At 25.2% G+C, this 24,586-nt stretch overlaps 1 protein-coding gene across 3 annotated transcripts in view; it reads left to right on the top strand.

Moving 5' to 3' along the window:
• The window catches only part of LOC122502733 (RNA-binding protein Musashi homolog 2), a 309,565-nt gene that overhangs the window by 153,712 nt on the left and 131,267 nt on the right, over window positions 1-24,586 (top strand). The window contains exons 1-2 of one of the 3 annotated variants that reach the window (XM_043612917.1): window positions 19,926-20,279; window positions 20,590-20,856. The exons of the other annotated variants lie outside the window; for them this stretch is intronic. Coding sequence (XP_043468852.1) covers window positions 20,825-20,856 — 32 coding nt within the window. The 5' untranslated portion in view covers window positions 19,926-20,279; window positions 20,590-20,824. Of the gene's footprint in view, window positions 1-19,925; window positions 20,280-20,589; window positions 20,857-24,586 lie in introns of those variants that run through there. 3 annotated transcript variants of the gene reach the window in all.

Genomic DNA, 24,586 nt, shown 5'->3' with positions numbered 1-24,586 from the left:
TGTTTTATGATAATAGTCTTATTAGTTATTGAATTTTAAAAAGTGAAATTTTTAAATTTGAAATTTGAAATTTTTGAAAGTCTTAATTTCTATGAAAAATAGTGATTAAATATTTATTTAAAAATAAAGTTATTATTGTTTTCGAATAATTTTACAATTAAAGAAATTCGTAAATAAATGTAATAGAATATTTTTTTGAGTATTTAAGCATTTTGAGAGTGAATCAGAATATTGTTAAGAGTCAGGAATTTTAGAATTTTAGAACCCTTTACAGTACCGAAATTTAGATGTTTGGATTTAAATTTTTAAACTATACATATGCGATTTTGTCAAAAGTTTAAAATTTCAATCCAAAATACTCAATTTCAGTATTGTAGATTGTTCTAAAATGTTTACCGAACAGAAGGTTTGCATAATGAAACATTTACAAAACATTTGAAGAATATTTTTTATATCAAAAAAAATCTATTTTCCCCAAGTATAAAAGTGAGAGAAATGCTTTAAAGAAACAAAAAGTTTTGTTTCCACACAATTGTTCTTTTCTTTACATGATAATATTGAATTTATAGTTTTAAGTAAAATGTTCTCTTATTTGACTCGAGGACTGATTATATTTTCGTCATTAATTGGTCCATAATTTAAAATTTTTGGTCCGTAAAGTCCGTATTTTTAAATACTTTCACTGGTCCGAACACTGACATTTTTTCCTAATATAAGATTAAATGTCAAAAATTGAGTTCTGCTTTTTTATATAAAAATGTGATGATTAACGTGCTTTATTTCTAATATTACGACACAGTATTCTTATCAGTTATGAACTTAATAATGAGAGTCACTAACTTTGGTATATCAGTTTCATCGGCGAGTTTTGAAAGTTGAAATGAAATTTTCATGGTATATAAATAAAAGGGAATCTTATCCGTATGGAATCAGATAACAGTGAGTCAGGAGTCTTCGAATTTAGGGATCAGACACAGTCAATATTCACCGCAATTCAAATTATTATCCGGATCTATTTATCGCGTCGGTCGCTTCTTGAATGGGGATTTGTGTTGGTGTGGTTCAATATTGCAAATCCACCAACATCGCAATGTATCTAGGATTTCAAGGAGCGAAAATGGTATCAGATATCGATGAGAAGATCGAGAGGAATTCGAGTTATATTTCGCTATTTCGTCTGTGTGTCTGTGTCTATGTCTGTGTGTTTCTTGATTATGTGTGTCTGTGTATACACCATTTCTACTGTCGTTCTTTAGCAACATTTTACCTTCTCGTCTCCTTTTCTTCTCTTTTCTAAAAGAGAGCACAAGAGAGCACAAGAGAGAGAGACAGAGTTTGGCTATAGTTCACATCGACGAAAATTTACAGTTTCAAAAAATTTATGGCTTCAATTTCCGAGATGTGTTTAAGGGCGCCAAGAAATTGTCGACTACTATCGGTTCACGTATATAGACACATATTAACGCTTTTCCTTTAGCTAAATGTGATAATGGAGTAGCAAACAACGCGTAAGTGCATTGCACATTTAGGTATGATAATGACCTTGAAATTTGAATATATTGAGATAGGACACGTGCTCTTCTTGTTCACGAGATTCATTCTTTGAGTTTATGACGGAGAGATAAAGCTTATTTTATAATAAGTATCTGTATAAAAATTCATGAATAGAAAAAGGCGAATTCCAAGCTTCGGAATCTCCTACCAAAACCTACTATTCACTACTTTTTTTTACGATTTGCTATACTCTCTGAATTTGAATTATAGTTAAAAATCAGTTAAACTAATTTAGAATCATATTGTTTCTGGTTTGAAGGAACGAACAAAAAATGTTACAACAATGATTTCTTCAATCTTCTCTTATCAGCATGTGATTGTTACAGAATTCAATGTTAATTTTTTCGACCACTTTTCTCTTAAAATATTAAATAAATTAAGCTAGTTTTTTGTGAATAACTCTAAAATAGCATAAAGAAGGGCAGTGATGTGAAAAAGGTTTAATATTTTTAAAATTATTTATTAAAAAATAACTTTAAAATTATCATTTCTCAAAATCACTTTTAATCAATTTCTCGTCTTTTCCGATTTCAAAGTATTTTTTTATAATTTATTTTAGAATTATTAAAACTTTTGCACATCACTGGTCTTTTTTATTATATTTTAGAGTTATTCACAAAAAACTAGCTTAATTTATTTAATATTTTAAGAGAAAAGTGGTCGAAAAAATTAACATTGATTTCTGTAACAGTCACATGCTGTTATGACGGTGAAGTTCACAAAGTTTATAATCAACGATTCAGAAGAAAAAATATATTTTCATTCAAATTTCTGTTTAAAAAAATTTTTAACAATATTTCCAGACTTCGTAGCTTTCAAACTAAAAAATGTAAAAAAAAGTAAAAAAGTAGAAAAAGTAAAAAGTAAAAAATAGTTGTCGAAAAATAATTAAACTTGAAGACCAAAAAAAATCGTTTTAAACACTTCACAAAACTGTCAAAAATTCCATTCTATATTATCTTTTCCTGACTTTTTCATAATTTTCATCAAAAACATTTACTTTCTGCTAATAAATTGAATTCCTGCAACGAATTTTATTATTCATGAAAGAATTTAAATATTTATAAAAATAATTTAATTCTTGCGAAGAATTTTATACAAATTTTTAAATAATTGAATGCCTGAGAAATTTTTATTATTCACGAAAAGAATTGAATTTCTGTGAAAAATTTTGTTATTTTGGAAAATAATTGAATTCTTAATAATAAGAATTTTATAAACATTATTTTAAATAATAAATTTCTTTAAATATAATAATTCTAGTGGAACAATTTATCTGTGAAAATAATTGAATTTTTCGATTAATTAATTTAAAATAGTATTAAAAATAATTAAAATTCTGCAATAAGTTTTATTATTTATGAAATTAATTGAATTATTGAGAAGAAATTTATAAAACATTTGTAAATAATTGAATTTCTGTGAAATTTTTATTATTTATGGAAAGAATTAAACGTTTGCGTAGAATTGTATTAAAATTTTTTTCAATAATTGAATTCTTTTGGAAACTTTCATTAAAATAGTAGATTTTGAAAATGATTCAATTAAGAAAAATAATAATTGAAATTTTGCCAAGAATTTTATTACTTTTGAAATTAATTGAATTCTTGTGATGAATATTGTTATTTTTGAAAGAAATTGAAATTTTGTTCAGATTTTTATTGAAATTTTTGAGAATAATAATTGAATTCTTGTGATAAACATTTTTTTTAAATAATTGAAATTTTGCCATGAATTTTATTAAATTTTTTTTAAATAATTTTATTATAATTATAATTATAATAAATTATAATTATAATTAAATTATAAATAATAAATAAATTATAAATTATAAATTATAAATTATAAATTATAAATTATAAATTATAATTATAATTATATTATAATTTTAAATAATTGAATTCTGTTTGGAAATTTGGTGAAAATAGTAGCTTTATTAAAAATCATTGAATTGCGCAAAGTTTTTAACAATAATTAAATTTTACAAAGAATTCTATTAAAATTTTTGAGAATTATCAAATGTCTGTGTGTCATTTTTATAAATTTTTATGAAAATAATTGAATTTCTAAAATGCATTTTACTATTTATGAATATAATTGAATTCTAATGAACGATTTTATTAGAATTTTTTTAAATAATTGAATTTTCAAGAAGAAATTTATTGCTTTTAAAAATAATTGAATTATTGTGACGAATATTGTTATTTATGAAAATAATTGAATTTTGCAAAAAAGCTTATTAAAATGCCTCAAAATAATGATAAAATATTTGAATAAAATTGAATTTCTGTAAAAAATTCTAATATTTTTATAAATACTTGAATTTCAAAGAATTTTAAAAAAACCTTTTTTTAAATAATTGATTTTTTCGAGGAATTGAAATTAAATTTTTAAAAATAATAATCACAATTGTCGAGTAATTCCTGTCAAATTGTATTAAAAATAATTTAAATCCTGCCTCGAATTTTATTATTTATGAAAATAATTGAATAGTTGTAAAGAATTTTATTAAAATTTACAAAAATAATTTATTCAATTCCTGAGAAGAATTTTATTATTCATGAAAATAATTGAATTATTGCGAAAAATTTTTAAAAAGAATTGATTTTCTATGAATAATTTTGTTATTTTTGAAAATAATTGAATTCTTCATAAAAATTTTATAAACATTATTAATTTAAATAATTAATTTTTTGAAATATAATAAATATTATAAAAATTTTATTTTAAATAATTGAATTTTAGTGGAACAATTTATTTATGAAAATAATTGAATTCTTGCGTAGAATTTTATCAAAAATTTGTTTAAAAATTGAATTTTTATGAAAAATGTTATTATTAGTGAAAGAAACAGAAATAGTAGCTTTTAGTGGATGAAATGTGAAAAAAAGTACCCAAATAGTAGCATAACGTAAAAAAAGTATATAGTAAATAGTAGGTTTTAGTAGATGAGTGCGAAGCCTGTATTTTTTAGTCAATAACTTAAAAAATAAGAAGATAAATTTTTAAACAAACTTTATTGTTTACTGCATAAAAAGTATTTTTTACATATACAATCGTTTATCATAAAAATGTTGTAAACTTCACCTGCGTCTTCTCTTGTGATTTAAAAGTTCTGAACAACTTTTTGTCAGCATAAATATTAGCAAGAGTAACAATTCCTGAATGTAATAAACATCAGAAAATGTAAATTAAATAAGTTAAGTCAATAATCAGTTATTTTTAACTAAATGATTAGTAGAAATTTTACCATTTGAATTAGTGACTGACTTTTTGCTTCTAAATCAGTTATTTTTAATTGATTCAAATTTAGGGAGAAGTTTATCCACACTTGATTTTCTATAAAAAAAAACTAGAAGAATATAACATTTCTGTTGATCCTCTTTTTCAGAATTAAAAATTAAATTACATATTTTCTGGTTAAATTTGGTTAGCGTTTGTTTCAGTATATTTTAAACGTTATGCTGAATGCGGATCAGAATAGGAGAATCAAAATGATCAAGAATAGAAGAACGGAATTTCTATCACGATATTCTTTATTTATCTACAATCCTGTGATGAACAAAGAGCAGGAAGCAAACCATAGTCTTTGCGAACACACGTATACAAACATACACAGTTCGAGTAATTTAAACTACCAGGGTTGTTGACAACGCATCCTGCAAGCTTTTTCTTCTCATCAAAGCTCGAAAATAAAGCATGCTGCTATTGTTTCCCCGCACAGTCTCTATTTCGAATCCTAATGAATCTAAACAAGATGGTCATTTTACAGGGGGGGGGGGAATATTTAATTACATTTTTTTTGCTGCTAATTTTTGATCCATTTAAACAAATGGATTTTAATGCTCCTCCAAAAACTTGCAATAAATATGCTGTAGGTATGTATGCTTTCAATAAAATGTCATATATTCTATTAAATGTTTTAATTTTCTATTATTCTTTTAATCTACTACTAGTCTAAATAAATTTTTTTCGCATAACAAAAAAATAATTGTTTCGAAAGTTTTATGTTTAAAAAATGTCCCGAACATTTTCTTCACTTTTTTGGTGAATATTATTATCATTCATTTATTAAATTCAATTAATTATCAGTTAAGAATAAACTGATGTTTTAGTAGATATTTTTTAACAGATTCAATTAGTCAAGTTTAATTAATTTTTCAGTTATGTTTTACTGAAAATCAGTCATTTTCCACTGACAATCAGTTACTTTTAACTGATTCAAAAGCAGAAAATCAGTTTAGAAAGTTGATACTCGAAATTTGGATCTATTTCAGAGCTGTTAAAAATCATGATTTAAAAAAAATTAAAAAACCCAATTTTTTTATTTAAATCAAATTTTTGTAGAGCTTAATTTTGTGTTGTAAAGCAACATTTTGATTCATTTTTTGTCTCAATTTGGTATCCTTAAGAAAACTGTAAAAATTACACTTAATACTGTAAGTAAAAATTTAATTTAAATCATAATTAAAATTGAAAAATGTTTTTGATTTAAGTCTTGATTTAGATCATGATTTAAATCATAACAGCCCTGATCAAATTATATGATTTGATCCACATGTTTGGTATCAATTCATTGCACTTTGATACTTTGAAGTTAACAGTGTTGTTATTACAAAACCATGATACGATTTGTTTAGAAAGGCAAAATCGAGACTTTGTTTCTTATTTATATGCATATAGATAATTTTGACCCTTTGCCTTCAAGTTATTGCAGTGTATCGAATTTGAATGCACTTTGGACGTCTTAGGAAACCGCGAAACTCGCTAGGAATTTGAATTATTAATTCGCATGCCTTCGAAGATAGCCGCAAACTATGCTTCGAAAGCAAAATTCACACATTAAATAAATATCGGTGAAAATATATATAGAAGGCTTATTCATATATAGAAAATATGATATATCTTAATTGTTGAAAATAATTTTCGTCGATTTATATATTGTTATATATGGAGATTGAATTGAAAAGCGTATATTTAAAATAAATGTCTATAGAGAGGATGTATGTTTATATACAGTGATGAGGAAACTAAAAGCTTTTATCGGTGAATAATAATCACTCGAGTGTGGTGGCTTGATAATATTAATTTTCTCACCACACCACTGTGTTCGCAGTAGACTGTGATGTCGATATAAACGTATTTTCCATCCCTTTCAGCTTCTCTTTCATCCATAGAGAGCCTACACATTTCTCTCTTCACATATGCATATATATACACACGCGTCACACGCGACAATTTCGTCTAGATGCTTTTGCTCTTTCGAGAGAGCAGGTGGCATAAGCGAAATCGTAAATAAGCCTCAGGGTTTGCTGTTGTCGAGAATTTTCTTGTATCCTTCGCGCGAGAAGTTTAAAGCATTTTTAGAAATCCTTTTATATGTGATTTAAGAGGCGCATGAATATTCCACAAATGTTGTATGACCGAACTGACATTTTACTGAATTGCATTTGACTACTAAAACCTATACTATTCATTAATTTTTCTACTATCTGCTACTGTTTTGATAATTTTTTTTAGATTTGGGACCACTAAAAGCTTCCTTTTTCTTTTTTTGTTGAGAATTTACACTACACTGAGAAAACAATTTATTTCATTCAAACAAATTTTGCTGAAATCAAACTCAAAATACACTGTAAACAATTTTTGAGGTAATTTTACCAAAAATGTTTTGAAAGTGATTTGCACCATGAATTTTTGGGTAAAAATACACAAAGTTTTTGGTAGTTTTAGCCAAAAATTCTTCAGAAAAATTCCTATTAACTTTTAGGTAAAAATGCACAAGATTTTTAGTGATTTTACCCAAACATTTTGGAAGAAATACCTAAAAGTTCTCGTACAAAAATACAAACTTTTTAGTATCTTTTACGAAGGTTTTGGAAAAAATACCCAACAATTTTTATAGGTAAAATTACACAAGTTTTTGTACTTTTGCCCAAATTTATATGTAGAAATGCCAATGAAATTTTGGAAAAAATATACAAGATTTGCGATAATTTTATCTAAATATTTTGGGAAAATACTTCAGTGATGAAGTGGAATTGTTATAATAATACATACAACTTTCCAAATAATTTAGGTAATATTTCACAATTTTGGTAGAATTACTAAAAGTATCAAATATAAGTATAGATATTTTCTATATATGTAGGTATTCGGATTAAGCTTACAAACTAATTTTAATTAAACAAACTCATCTAAAATTAATATTGTATTTCATTTAAGTCTAATGTTTCTTCAGTGTACTTTAAATCTGCTAATAGAGAAATAAAAAAATTAAAATTAACTCTCTTCCAATTATAAATTCTCCTAATTTATTATTCAATTGTTTTCACAAATAATGGAATTCTTTGTTGAAATTCAATTATTTTTAATTTTTTATAGTTAATAAAATTTTCATAGGAATCCAATTATTTTAAAATATTTTAAATACAATTTTCAGAAACACTTTTCAAAAAATATGAAATTTAAATTATTTTAATAAATTTTTTCAAAATAATTGAATTGTTTTCAAAAATTTTTCGCAAGAATTCAAGTATTTTCGCACAAATAATAGAATTCTTCGGAGGAATTTCTATTATTCGCAATATCTTCTGCTTTAATAGAATTTTTGGAAACAATTTAATTACTTAAACAAATTTCAACAAATTTTTTCAAAAGAAATGAAATATTTTAAATACAATTGTAAATAAAATCATCGAAAGAATTCAGTTACTTTCAATTGTCAATACAATATTGATAACATTTTTTTTTTTGAGGAATTAAATTACTTATAAAAAAATTCATAAATTGTTTACAAGAATTCAAGAATTTTCAATTTTCAATACAATTTTGATAAAATTTCTAGAAGGAATATTAAATTATTTTCAAAAAAATCTTTTCAAGAAAACAATTATTTTCAATATAATATTGATTAAATTTCTCGAAACAATTCAATTATTTTCAAAAATTGTAATAAAAACCTTGGAAACAATTTAATTATTTTTTCAAAAATTGTAATAAAGTTCCTCGCAAGAATTTAATTATTTTCATCTTTTTTTATATAGAATTCTTCAGAAAAGCTCAATAATTTTCTCAAATAATATAATTCTTCAGAGGAATTCAATTATTTTCAATATTTTAATAAAAATTCGTTCTAAAAATTCCATTATCTTCATATAATAGTAAAACTTTTCAAAAGAATTCAATTATTTAAAAAAATAATAAAATTTTTTTTGCAAAAATTCAATTATTTTCATAAATATTCATTGAAAAATTCATTAATTTTAAAAATTTTGATAAAATTCTTCATAACAGTTCAATTTTAGAAACAATTAATTATTCTGTCATTTATTTATTTTAGTTTTTAACTAATTAAATTCTCGAAGAATTTTCTAATAACAATTAATTGAAAAATAAATTTACTTTCAAATTTTAGAAAATAATCAAATTTTAAAAACGATAAAACAGAAATTTGTATAGAAATAATTAATTTTCAACAGTTTTTCAAATTAAAATCTTAAAAAATTTTAATTTCTGTAAAATTGCAATAATCCAATAATATTTAAATATTTATTCTAAAAAATGATTAATTTATTATTTTCCTAAAAAATTGAAAATTTTTAAATAATTTTATTTAAAAATTCTTAAAAATAATTTAATTTTGGAAGAATTTTAATTGCAATTTTCAAAAATTTAGTTAAATTTTAAGAGGGGTTACATTGAAATAATTGACAATTTTAATACCTATGGAAAAATAAATAATTATTAACATATTTTTAACAAAACTTCTTGAAGCTTTGAATAATTAAATTTATAAATTCTGATAAAATGAGGTATTTGAAAAATTGGCATTACAATTTTTTGAAAATATAATTGAATTCTCGAACATAATTGAAAAAAATTGAGAAAATTGTAAATTTTGTCAAATTTCATTCAAATAAATTTTATACTTTAATGAATTTTGTTTTTGCTTTTAACAATTATTTTTAAATGGAATCATCTTGTTTGAAGAATTACAACTAATAATTTTCAAAATAATTGAATTTTAGAAAGATTTTGAATTGAAATTATTATCTGGATAAGAAAGAAAGTTAATATTTTTTATGGAAATTAAGACAAAGTCTGGGAATAAATTTTATAATCAAATTTTTGTGAGTTTTGCATGAATTGACTAAAACGAGATTTTTAATTGTCAAATTTAATTTTTCAGTAGTCACTTTTTAACTACTTCTTTTCAGGCTCAAAACTACTTTTTGCTTTCTAAAAAATAATTACTAAGCACGAAGCCTGTTTGTTCGAAATGAGGCTCTTTTGAATGACGTTTTTAAAAACAATTCGCAAAAATGCCAATTCATTAAAATTGCATTTCAGTTAAAATAACAATTTACAATAATGAAAATATTTGCAATAATAACAATTCCAACACATTTCTTTTTAGAAAAAATTCAATTCTATAAAATAACAATTCGTTATTGTATATACATCGGTGAAGTTCACAACGTTCAGAATCAACGATTGCAAGAAACAAAATATGTTTCCTGACGAAAACAATAAAATGTTTTGTTTACATTTTCTATTTGAAATTATTCACGTAAAAATTAAACAAAAAATTTCATATGCAAAAATGTGTGAAAATTAAGATAGAAAAATTTTTTTTCTTCTAAATGATTATAAAGGTTGTGAACTTTACCAAAGTGTTATTATTTCCACACATTTGAACCATCAAATGAACGATTTTAGTTTGTATGTTCTTATAATAAAAATAATTTACATATGTGTTTAAAAAACTACTTCTTCAATAAGTGAATGTTTAATTTAATTGAAATGTCAGTTCGTTATAATGACAATTGCAATTGTCATTATTAATTGACAGTTCGGTTAAATGAAGTTCGGTAAAATGCAATATTTTGGTCAAATGACGTTCGGAAAATATTCATATATAATACTGAATGATATTCATATATAAAGATATACTGTGATTTAAATACTATATGATTAACTCATCTAATGGATTTATTTTACCACTTAAATGACTACCTTCAAGCTTCGGTAAATTTCAAAAGTATCGATGCAATTTATCTCGATTATTTTGTTTGCACATAGTCAATAGAGTAGTAAAGAGGAGATTCAATGCTGTCATTAGATTTACTAAACGTAATGGTGATTTATTCACACGATCTTCTCCTGGGAATTACGGATAAAATTTTCAAAACATCGTCAACTTTTTAACTAGTTGTATATAAATAGAATTTTTTTTTTCTCTTTTGACAGAGAAAGTATTTGTTTCTGTATACATAGCATTAAGTTAGCATAAAGTAGCATTAAATTTCTTTCTGTTTTCGATTTCATTTTGATAAGCTTGTGCGCGAGTTTATGCTTTACATAAAGTATTTATTAGGTGTAAAAAGGTGGTGTTCAAATTTTGTTATTCGATATTGGATGGATAGAATATTTCAAGAGAGAGAAAGAGAGAGAGCGAGAGAGAGAGAGAGGAAGGCGTACGTCATGTGTTCCATATGCATTTGTGGAGCATATAAGAATTCGCATTGCTGTTGTAATAATTTTCAAAAAGCTATTACAGATTCTCAATGTTATTCTCACACTTGCTTTTATATAAAATATGTATAATGTTTTACTCGTCGTGGAGGTCGTAATACATATACGCATTTTGCTTGTTTAAATCAAATTCCGTCAAAATAAATCATCATAAAACCTTTAAAATTATCTTTTCGTAGTGTCTATAAATACTAGAGGGAACATTTATATGTTGTATCATCCGAATGAGAGTCTTTTAAATGTGTGTTCTTCAAACAGAAATATGATAAAGGATCACGAGAAGAAAATAGCATTTTATAGTATCTACATGTATATTCCAAATTCAGCGTTACAATATTTATTCTTAAAAGGACATTTCCTTTTTCCTGATTTCCAGAAAAAATTTTGATTTTTTCCCTAATACTAAAGAATTTATTTATTTAGGAATTTTTCTAATTGTAAAATTATTCGAAAACATCAATAACTTTATTTTTAAATAAATATTTAATCATTACTATTTTTCCATAAATTAAAATTTTGAAAAATTTCAAATTCAAACCTTTTTTAAATTAAACAACTTATAAAAGTATTGTTTATAAAACATAAAGATATCGATTGCTCCGAGTCGAAGACTCGGAGTGATCGATTTCTTCATTTTTTATAATAATTAAAGATAACCGAGTGATAGAATCATTGTTTTATATTATAAGAATATTATTACAGTAACTTATTCAAAATTATTCTCATCATTTTAATTCAATTAATATTTTTTAGAATTTTTAACTAAAATTCTTCTTTAAATTAATTATTTTTAATCAGTTTTAACAAAGTTCGTCGAGAATTTTCAAATCTATTTGTTTACAATTCAATTTTAGAAAATTTCGATTGTTCGGAAATTATTTAACTTATTAGGAAATAATGACTTCAAATAATTTTAAAAAAAATCAATTAAACTTTTTCAAAAAAATTAATTCTACAGAATTGTTAGTTAAAAATATGAAAAATTCAGATTTTCAAAGATTTTAATTTGGAAACTTTTTAAAATTCAATTATTTCTAAAAATTATATTCCATCGACCTCAATTAGATGTTAATTAAAGATTGAAGCCAGTTTAACGGCTCATGATTGGTTGATTGAGGATTTAATCATTGATTAACTTTTAATGGTACCTAATTGGTGAAACTGGATCTTAATGCTACAATAATTCGAATATTCAATTATTATCTAAAATTCTAACTGAAATTCATTTTTAAATCATTTTTTATTGGAAAAATTCTACGAGAATTCAATTATTAAAATACAAAAATAAAATTGAATAATTGAATTTTTCTTAAAATTGAATTCTCATAAAGAATTTTATCAACAAATTTTTAAATAATTAAATTCATTCAAAGAATTTTTATAAAATTTCTTAAGAATAATTACATTTTTCGAAAAATTTGATTAAAATTATCATAAAAATAATTGAAATTCAAAGAATTATTATAAATTCCTAAAAAAAAATTGTATTATTTATGAAAATAATTAAATCTCTTAGAGAAATTTATTATTTATAAAAATCATTGAAATTCTACAATAAGTTTTATTATTTATGAAAATAATTGCTTTATTGCGAAGAAATTTATAAAAAATTTGTAAATAATAAAATTTTTCTGAAATTTTTATTATTTATAAAAATAATTAAATGTTTGCGTAGAATTTTATTAAAATTTTTTTAAATAATTGAATTCGTCTGGAAATTTTTATTAAAATAGTAAATATTGAAAATGATTGAATTCGAAAAAACAATAATTGAAATTTTGCCAAGAATTTTATTACTTTTGAAAATAATTCAATTCTTGTGATGAATATTGTTATTTTAGAAAATAATTGAAATTCTTTCATGAATTTTATTAAAATTTCTTTAAATAATTGAATTTGGACAAAAAATTTTGCTATTTATAAAAATAATTGAAATCCTGAAGAGAATTTTAACAAAATTTTTGAAAATAATTGAATTTCTGCGAAGAATTTTATTATTAATAATGACAATTGAATTCCTAAAAATATTTGTATTATTTATTAAAATTGAATCGCTGTAAAGAAGTATATTATTTATGAAAATAATGGAATTATTGAGAAGGAATTTTTTTAAAATAGTAGATATTAAAAATCATTGAATTGAGAAAAATTTTTGAAAGTTATTGAAATTTTACCTCGAATTTTATTAAAATATTTGAAAATAATTAAATTTTGGAGAAGAATTTTGTTATTTTTGCAAATAATTGAAATTTTTACTAGATTTTTATTTATTTATTTATAAACGGGCAAAGTTTAAGCAGATCCTAATCGTACATAATACTACAAATAAATCTAAAATTTAACATTAACCCAGGTGCGAATTTTGGTCGGCCGCCAGAGTTGGCAGGTCGGGCCCAGGTCGGCCCATCTATGGCTGCCAATAGGTCGGCAGCCAAAGTCGGGCCGACTTTGGTTACTGTTTCCACCCAAGGTTGGGCCGACTATGGGTGCCAGAGTTTAGAGAACCTAATTTTAGTTGGTCGGGCCGACTCTGGCCTGAGTCGGGCCGATGGTCGGCAAAACTATGGCAGCCAGAGTGTAAAAAACCTAATTTCTGTTGGTCGGGCCGACTCTGGCCTGAGTCGGGCCGATGGTCGGCAAAACTATGGCAGCCAGAGTGTAAAAAACCTAATTTCTGTTGGTCGGGCCGACTCTGGCCTGAGTCGGGCCGATGGTCGGTAAAACTATGGCAGCCAGAGTGTAAAAAACCTAATTTCTGTTGGTCGGGCCGACTCTGGCCACGGTTGGCCCGACCATCTTAAAAAACATTTCTATACTGCCATGGTAGAAATTAAAAGTTTTTGTGTTAATTATTTTAGCTAAAATGGATTAAACAAAAACTAATAAACGTTATCTGATTTATTAATCGTTATGAATTACAAATTTCTTTTTTTAAATTGCAGCTTATAAATTCATTTTTGTTCTTAGGCTTTCATGTAAGCGTAGCGTAATGGTTAGCGTGTTAGACTTCGGTGCGTTAGGTTGCGAGTTCGATCCCTGCGAGCGTTAGAAATTTTAATTTGTATTTATGTATAAGATTGCGTCTAGTGTTAAGATGAATGCGATAAATAAATAAATAATGAATATTAAGATATCACTTAATATCTGTTAATTGTAAAGTTAATAATTTTTTGCAAACGGTCGGCCGACTATTGGCTGCCAAGGTCGGCACGACCATGGTTGCCAAAATGAAGCCGACCTTCTTTCTCATGGTCGGGAAAACTTTGGCACCCCTGGTCTGCCCGACTTTGGCAACCATAGTCGGCCCGACCATGTTAGCCACTGGACGGCGGGTGTTACAATTCACTAGTTCGGCCGACCTTTGGCTGCCAAGGTCGGCACGACTATCCACTTGGTCGGCGCGACCATGGCCCGACCAACTTTTCGCACCTGGGAAGTTAATATTAAAAATGGAAAAAAATTTTTTAACATAATTGTATTTCTGCGATGAATTTTATTACTTTTGAAAATAATTGAAATTTTTACGAGAATTTAAAAAATTTTTTAACATAATTGTAATTTCTGCGAAGAATTTTGTTACCTTTGAAAATATAATTGAATTTCTGCAATCATTTGTAACTTCTCTAAAATTCAATTTTTTTTTATTGTTTTTAACGAAAATTCTTCGTTAAGAAGAATTATATTTAGAATATTTTTTCTAAATAAACGCATTATTTTTAATAATTAATTAAATATATACCTATAATTAAAAAATTTAACTAATATCAAATGATTTTGAATTATTAAATTTTTTCAACAATCTAAGTTCTTTAAAATTTCTAATAGAAAAAATTGAAGGTTTTTAGAATTCGTGGTAATTTTATAGTTTATGAGGCAAAAGAAGAGACACCCTGAAATTTAGAATTTTCTTATGAATTATTTAATTTTTTCTAGTATACTTTCTATAAAAATCCTTGACTTTTCCCTGATTTTCCAGAACAATTCTAATTTTCCTGATTTTTCCCTGAATTCCCTGACCTGCAGTAACTAAATACACTCGAACGTCGGTTTAGCGGACTTTTTGGGTTGTGATTTACGATTTTCTTTGTCCTAACTCATTAAAGGTATTGTTAAGGTATTGTTCACTTTAACGGACAACTCCCCCAGACAGTCCGCTAAACCGGCATTTGAATGTATTCATAAAGAATATTTAACATTACAATTTAATTAAAAAAATTAAGTGGGTTTTAGTTTCAGCTAAATAATCATTAGTCGAAACTGAATGTACTGATTCTATTATAGTAAACGTTCATCTAATTTCAATTTAGAGAGTACATTACCTCACGGAGTAGAAGAGAAAAAATTTGTTAGAGATTTTAATAAAGGAGCTTTTTATGCTAAAAACTTTGTAACTTTAGACTAAAAATGATGTCATGTAATTAAGACTTTTCCGCATAGTAAACATTCTGATGATAGATGATCGCTGGTCCATATACCAAAAGGAATAAGAAATTTTTTTATGCACTAATTTTGCTGAAACTATAAAGTTTAAGACATATGATATATATTGTTTGAAAAAATTCTCTCTTACCAGGTTTTTTTTTTGTCGAACATTCTCTTCTTCCCATTCGAAACATGATATTACCCTGAGTAATTCTACCCTTTTACCAAGGATTTCGACTTCCGATTTCCGCTACCGGATACATTGAACTGAACTTACCTCAACACACGAAATCTCTTTATGAAAAAGTTCTACTATGGTGAATTTTTTAACGTCAGTAACCATATAGCCAATTTTTGTTAAATAAATGCTCTAATTTTGTTTTTATAGTTTATATCAATAATCGCACTGCTGTTACAGATTCATTTGCCACGGTTACGAAATAGTGTTGTACTAATAAAAAGTACGAAAGTGCAACACAATTTTCATTTAAATTATTAATTCTTATTTTTAAGTTCACTTGGTATAATGGGAACATCAAAACTTATTTTAGAGCAGCATATTTTTTTTGTATTTAGCATATTTGCTTATAAATTTGACTCAAGCACGAAAAAGAGTGTTGACTAACTTTTTACTACTTACAAAAAAATCTAGACTGTCTGTAAATTTTAAAAGTTGTCGCTCTCCTGTGCGGTAACTTTATTATTTTTAAAGTTTTAAACACTCAAAGAAACGACACTTTTTTCACTTTTAATTTGAATTTTATTACAGAATATTGTTTCGTGCACTGCAAAAATTAAAAAATAATGTTTACTGTTATTAAAAATTATTTTTAACTAAATGTTTAATTAACAATTTCAACAATTTTTATCCTTTTTATTTTGTTTATTTCACTTAAAAAATATAAAAACCTGGAAATTTGTTTATTTAATATAATTTTAGGCAAATAATTATTAATAAAACCTAACTAACAGAATTGGAGAAACTATATCATAGATGTAATTGGCAAGATAAGCCAGTGGTTGTAAAAATTAATATTCCTGAACTTAGCGTCGACGCTAACCGTCAAAAACAGTTTTTAGAAATAAAAATGTCTCTAATTTTACGTTTTTTATTGTTCTAGGAAATTCAAAATATTTGTTTAGGTAACTGTTTTAGCCTAAAAACTTCGAAACAAATGTTTGCTTCCTTTCGGTTTTGTGAAAAACAGTTTTTTCGACTCTCAGCGTCGACGCTAATATTAGACTTAAAAAGTGGATAATATAAAAATTATAACATTTTCTGTAAAAAAAGAAATCATAAAAGAAAACGAATCACAGTAAAACGTCCCTAATTCTATAGTTAAGACTAAAAAATTAATGGTTCATAATATCCCCGAAGTTAGCGTTGAGGCTCAGCGTCAAAAAATATTATTAGGATTTTTAGTCACTAATTTTACTTCTTTAGTTCACTAAGAAAGTGAAAAAATGTAGGGCTTTTTTAAAGTCTGAAATGTTTGAAACAATTTTTTCTGTTTTGAGAAAAAGAATTAAATTAAATTTTTCATAACTATAAAACATGAAGAAATCGATAACTCCGAGTCGAAGACTATCGAGTTCTTCATGTTTTATAATAATTAAAAATGACGGAGTGATAAGATCATTATCAATTCAATTATCATTTACAAGAATTTTTAACTAAAATTCTTATTAAAATCGATTATTTTTAATAATTTTCGAAAAAGTTCTTTCACAATTTTCAAATTCATTTGTTTACAAATATTCAATTTTACGAAATTTCAATTATTCGTAAATTCTTTAATTAAATATATATTAGAAAATAAAAATAAAGTAGAAAGAATCCACAATAAAACTTAAAAAATAAAATTAATTCCACAGAATTGTTAATTAAAAATATGAAAAATTCAAATTTTCAAAGATTTTAATCTGAAATTTTTTCAAAATTGAATTATTTCTAAAAATTTACGCTCTAATGCTTTTAATATAAAATAATCTAAAATTTTAACTGAAATCCATTTTTAAATCAATTTTTATGAGAAAATTCTACTAGAATTCAATTATTCAATAATTGAATTCCTATAATAAGAATTTTATTATGAATAATTGAATCCGTGTAAAAATTTTATTATTTATAAAAGCAATTGAATGATTGCGATAAAATTTATAAAAAAGTTTGTAAATAATGAAATTCCTGTGAAATTTTAATTATTTTTTGAAAATAATTAAAGGTTTGTGTATAGGAATTTTATAAACTGTTTTTTAAATAATTGAAATCTTTTGGAAAAATTTATTAGAACAGTAGATGCCTATATTAAAAATCATTGAATTGAGGAAAATTTTTGAAAATAATTGTAATTTTGCCAAGAATTTTATTAGAATTTTTAAAAATAATTGAATTTCGGAGAAGAATTTAATTATTTCTAAAGATTGATTTGAAATTGAAATTTTGACAAGAATTTTATTAAAATTTTTGAAAACAATTGAATTTCTTAGAAGCATTTTATTATTTGAAAACATAATAATTGAAATTTTGACGAGAACTTTTTAAAAAAAATTAATTTTACAGAATTGTTAGTTGAAAAGAATAAAAAATTCAGATTTTCCAAGATTTTAATTTGAAATCTTTTCAAAATTCATTTTTTTCTAAAAATTCAGTTTTAATTAGAACATTCTACAAGAATCCAATTATTTAAATCCAATAATTAATAATTTATTGAATAATTGATTACTTCTTAAAAATAAATTCTCATAAAGAATTTTATCAACAAATTTTTAAATAATTGAATTTTTTTGATGAATGTTAATCAAATTTTTATGAATAATTACATTTTTCGAGGCATTCGATTCAAATTGTATTAAAAATAATCAAAATTCTGCTATAAATTTTATTATTTATGAAAATAATTGAAGTCTTAAAAAGAATTTTATTACTTACAAAAATAATTGAATTATGGCTAAGTAATTTATATAAAATTTGTAAATAATTGAATTTCTGTGAAATTTTTATTTTTTTGTGAAAATAATTAATTTCAAATCAGGGGCCGTCCATAAACCACGTAGCCCCATTTTTGGGGAATTTTGACCCCCCCCCCCCCCCTCCCCCCATGTAGTACGCTATTACATGTATTAGCGCCATTTTTTCCTCTTGTCGTAGTCAATTGCTTGACCCCCCCTCCCCCTCAAGAGGCTACGTGGTTTATGGATGGCCCCTCATTGAATTGAGAAAAATTTTTAAAAATAATTGAAGTTGTGACAAGAATTTTATTAAAATTTTTGAAAATAATTGAATTTCGTAAAAGAAAATAATTATTTCTACTCTCTTAATCTTAATTAGTAGTTTTCTACTAGCAATTAGTAAAAAACTACTAAAAATTAATCAAAATTTTTGACTAATGTTACTAATTGAATGTTAATAATAATCTAATAATTCTTGTTAATAATAATTCTCGTCATAATTGAAATTTTGACGAGAATTTAAAAAAATTTTTTAAATATATTTGAATTTTTGCAAAGAATTTTATTACTTTTGAAAATAATTGAATTTCTACAATCATTTGTAATTTCTCTAAAATCATCCAAAGTATATCGTACAATTTACGGACTTTCGGAACTTTTTTCAAAAAAACGGACTTTTACGGGATCTACAGACCTAGTTCGAGCCCTGCTAATTTTAATTCTTTTATTCGTCAAGAAAGTGAAAAAAAAATGTTCAGGACTCTTTTTAAGGCTAAAACGTTTAAAACAATTATTTTTTTCTGTCTTGCAAAAAAAATTATTTGTGACAAATTAGCGTCGACGCTAACTGCGCAGGGACGTGTTAATTATGCGGTTTTATTTTGTGTTAAAACGGGGTCGTTCACAAACTAGTTACACTTTTAGGGGTGGGGGACGGGGAAAATGAAAATGGAAGGGGTAGGTGACGAAATAAGGAAAAAATGTTATTTTGTATATAAAAATGTGTCAAAGAGGGAGGAGGGGTTAAAAATTAGTTCAAAATAGCGTGATGTAGTTAAATTCTGACTGGAACATGCTTAATTGCAGAAAAACAAAAATTTAAATACGAAATTAAGAAATTGAAATTTTGAAATGAATGGTAAATTATTTTGGAGCTTTACTATATTTATTCGGTGTTTATTTAAATAATTAGAGTAATTATAAAAGTTGTTTAAAATCGAACTGCAGTGTTTTTGCGTGCGAATTTAATGAGCACCACTGCAAGGATCGAGCGCCATCCGAAGAGATCATACTTGAAGGTTCAAACACTCCCGATCCCAAAGGGTACAAAAGGTACATTAGTTCGTACGGCAGCCACGCTTCAAGAGAGGGCGCCATCTTCTCTCTCGCCGGGTTTTCTCCTCCATCCCTCTCTCGCTCGCTCTCTTTTAGAACCACCATCGACTCGACAACCAAATCCCCACCTCGTCTCGTCGCGATGTCACGACATCCTTTTCTCTCACGCACTCAGCCTTGCACGATTTCACTCTCCTTCTTTTCTCTCTCTCTCCCTCTCACTCACTCCCTTACCCTCTCCTCGTGCCGTCTCTCTTCCCCCTCTTCCCTTTACATTTTGTTGGCTTCCTTCTCCCCCGACACCGGTGGGCCGGCGAGCCACAGCTGCTGCACGGACAGAGACGCCGATCACATTGCTCGCAGTTGGTTTGCGCGTTGCTGTCATTGCAGAGAAAAAAAAAAGAATCATTCCTCCTGTCAATTTGAATAATTTTAATATTCAAACAACGTGTGCATTGATCATCTTAATTACGTGAAGTGTGAGTGATTTAATAAAATTATAATAACGAACTGTCGTCAATTTTTTCCTGCATTTTTTCTCTTTTCTCTCTCTCTCTCTCTCTCTCACTCTTTCCCCCCGGTGTCTGCGTCCCTTGATCTGTCGCTTTTGTTCGTTCAGCACAAGCCGCTATTCATTGTTAGAGAGAGTACGAGAGAGCGTCTTGTGCCTTCAAAATCGAAATACACATATACATATCACAAATATTATACTGAGAGAGAGAGAGAGAGGAGAGAAAAAAAGAGAGCCGGTCGACGACACCTTGAGTGTTTTGTTTCATGTTATTACAGTTGTGGGTGTTTTATTGGTATTTGTGAATCGTTGGTGTGACCCGCGCCCGTGACCTTGGACTTGGATGTCCAGTGCTCCCAACAACTTTGGAAGGATATTTTATATTAAAAGTTTACTCTTTTGGAATATTACTGAATATTGAGAGAACACTGGCTATCCATAGGAAGAGGAGCATTTAGTGTAGGGCACGCCGGGTCCCACTTGTCAGGATCCTGGAAATAAAGGCGTCACGAGATGTTTCCTTACACAACCTTTCCGGCAGTTGGGTAAGCGAATTTTTCTCTATTATTCATTCAGGATAAATTATTATACCTTCCCGAATAAAAAAAAAAACCTTTTCAAGGAATTATTTTAATTTCACCGAAAAATTACTCCTCAATGAATTATTTAAACTTTGCCTATAAACGAAATAAAAAATCAAGAGATTGTATTGCAAAATAAACTAAATCAAAATTATAACCAAAGTTGCACTTTTGCTAGAAATGGAAAATTGTGATTCTGTCTGTAAAGAATTTTTCAAATTTCTATGTGTGTGTGATTGTCTGTTGTTGGGTTTATTATTACCAAGGGATACGTTTACATGTGTGTGCAATAATGACATGACATTTTTTTGCTGCATCTGATTCCTAGAAACGTTACAATTGCAGTTGTACAATATATAATTTTGATTCTCTTTTTTTTTCTCTGCGTTCTAACAAAATATTTGACTGGCGTTCCAAAAATTGACTTCTTTGTTTTGATACAAATTTGTTTGGATACTTTTTTTTTTTAAACTTTGGTTAGTGATTATTTGACTTGAATTCATTTTGTTATTATTATGTTAATGTCATTATTAATTGTCATTGTCTAAAGAAAAAATTTTTCCTTTTTTTCAATGCTGTTACGTTTGTCCGACACATTCGGACGTTTACTATCCATTCATAAAATTCGACCTCTCTTTAACAAAATTTCTTATTGTTTTTGATAAATTTAACTGGAAAAAATTTGCATTTTAATGTTCCTAAAGTTTTAAACGTTCGAATGAATGATAGTTTTATTATTTCTTTTAAATTTTTATTTAGATTATTCATTCTTCTTTGTGCAATTTTTAAAAGTTTTACAATATATTATTCCTAGCAAAACTTTTAATAATTATGTATTGAACTTCTTTCTGTGCTCAAACTAATTAACTTTATTATTGTCTCTCTAAATTTGAATTAGTTAAAAATAACTAATTGTTAGTCAAATTTGGGCAGACTTTTTGCTTCAGCAATTATTAAAAAATAACTATTTGTAAAAATGGATTAATTATTAGTCAGAAGTAACTAATTATTAGTGAAAAATGAATAATTAGTGGAGAAATAACTAATTTGTAAAAATATCTAAATTATTAGTTAAAAAATATGTAATTCTTAGTCAAAGATATTTAATTATTATTAAATATATCTAATTGTTAGAAAAAATAACTAACTATTAGTAAAAACATAAGAAATTAGTAGGAAAAACTATTTAGTAAAAGTATAACTAATTATTAATAAAACATTAAATCCTGGTAATTTTTAAAAATATTTAAACACAAAGAAATATTTTTTTTTTCACTATAAATATTTTGAAAAATTACTGACATGCAATAAATATTAAAACTGTAAATTAAAGACTTTTGAAACTTTACAAATTACTTTTTAACACGTGATGCAATATTTATTCAAAGAAAATTTGAATTTAAAAACAAATAACGTTCATGAACAAAAAACGTTCATTTGATAACGTTCACAACTTTAGAGCACTTGCATTCTGTAAATAAATTAGGTAATTTTAAAGTCTTAACATATCTGGAGTAATTTTACGATTCGTAAACAAAATTTAATGACAATAATTAGTAAACTAAATTCAATTTTTATGGGTGTATTACTAAAGTTTCTATAATAGAGCAACATGTGTATAGATAAATGTATATTACATTGATGGTCGAGATAAGGAAAGTTTCTCAAAAAAATTTTTTATTATAGACCCAGAAAAATTCGTTGTACACATTTTTAAATCTATAGAGAGATTTAAAAATCTGTACAACGAATTTTGATAAACTAAAGAGACTATAATCTAAAATTAAATACAAAAGCAAAAAAAAGAAAAGAAATTCTCGTAGGCAAATGCTATAAATTTCATAAGTTTAATCCAAAAATTTTAATTAATTGAAAATTGTCTAATAGGGAAAATAATGTTTCTAATTAACTTTATTCCCATTCTAATGGTATGTAGCATGATTGCCGCATAGTTCCCACTACGCGACCAAATAGATCACTTTAACGGTCACTTGACTAGACCGGAGGGTTAAACTAACATTTTTAAATTAAACTCTAAATTCAAAACATATCTAACTTGTTTTGAAATTTTTAGAATAATTTAAATGTTTCTAAAGTTCCGAACGTTTAAATGAACAAAATTTATTTATTTCCTTTTTAAATTAAAATTTTATTACAATAATTCTGCAACACTATATCAAAGAAATTGATCATGAAGTTTGTAAATGTTGTATTTAAGTTTTTAACTTTTATTGCAATCAGTAATTTGTGTAAATATTTCGTTTTATTTGAATGTTCAAAACTTATGGATTAATAATTTAAAATAGTTCTTATGTTCAATTGAATATTATTTCTATAATTGCAATTCGTTCGCCTAATTATTAGATTTATATTATTCGGTATTTATATTATTTTTTTATTATTATAATTCACAGAAAATTAATTATTTTTTTATATAATTAAATATGTAATTGAATTCATTTTAGTGGAATTTATTGAATTCTCGAAATCAAAGAATTAATTTAGAGAAGAATTCCAGTTAAAATTAAAAAATATAATTACATGTTTGAAGAGTAATTGTAGAAATTATTGTAAATAATTAATTTCAAAAGGTTTTCAAATTATGACGCTGAAATTCGCATTATTTTTAAAAATGAAAACGATAAAATAATGCAATAATTTATTTTAGTTTGGCTTCAAAATTATGTTATTTTTGAGCAATTTTAAAAAATTCTTAATTTATTATTTTCCTAAAGAAATCATAAAGTTTTGAATAATTGTGACGCGTTCACAAAAAAGGTAACTAAGAAAGCAAATAATTTTAGGTTATGTTTTTAGCTTTTCGAGTAAAAATACAGAAAGAGAATCAATTAATATTAAAAAATTATTGATGCTCAAGTCTTCATTACATTCAAAATATTGAATAAAAACTAAAATGAAAACATAAATAAAAAGAAATATTTAATCAAGAAAAATCTAACACAAACATAACCTATAATTCGTCTGCGTCTTAAGTATCTTTCTTGGGAGCGAGTCAAAATTTAAATTAAAAATTCCAAAAAATAATTGATTTCTGGAAGAATTATTGTTGTAATTTTTAGAAATAATTAAATGACAAATGCTTTAAAAAAATATTAAAAATTATGATCCACAAGATTTAAAAGTTCAAATGAACGTAATATTTTTTACGAATTATTTTCATAAATTGCTAATTGCAATAAAAATTAGAAACTAAACTTTACAATTAATTTTTTTATAATAGTGACGCAAGATTATTGTAATAAAAATTTAATTTCAAGAAGAAATAAATCAATTTCGTTCATTTTTGAGCGTTCAGAAGTTTAGGATCATTAAAAATTTTAATTCTTCCAGAAAAATAAATAACATCTAATAAATAAATAACATCATATTTATTAAACAAAATTATTAAAGTTTTCAATAATTTAATTTAGAAATTCTTTAATTCAATAATTAAAAAATTAAAATAAATTCTTGTAATTTAATTTAGAATTCTGCGAAAAAATTAGGTTCTTGAATTTCATATTTTTACTTTTCAAATTAATTTTTAAATATAATCGTATTTTTTTTAAAAATTCTACGTTAACATTTGGATAATAATTGAATTTTACAAAAATTTAGAATTAAATAAGATGAGGAAAAAAGTTAATATTCTTGGATAAACATGTACATGAAGTTTGCAAGCAACGTTTTTGCA

This window comes from Leptopilina heterotoma, unplaced genomic scaffold (genome assembly GCF_015476425.1).
Source record: "Leptopilina heterotoma isolate Lh14 unplaced genomic scaffold, ASM1547642v1 Lhet_237, whole genome shotgun sequence".
Lineage (NCBI taxonomy): Eukaryota > Metazoa > Arthropoda > Insecta > Hymenoptera > Figitidae > Leptopilina > Leptopilina heterotoma.
Note: the sequence above shows the minus strand (reverse complement) of the source record. Positions and strands in the feature narration are given on the sequence as shown.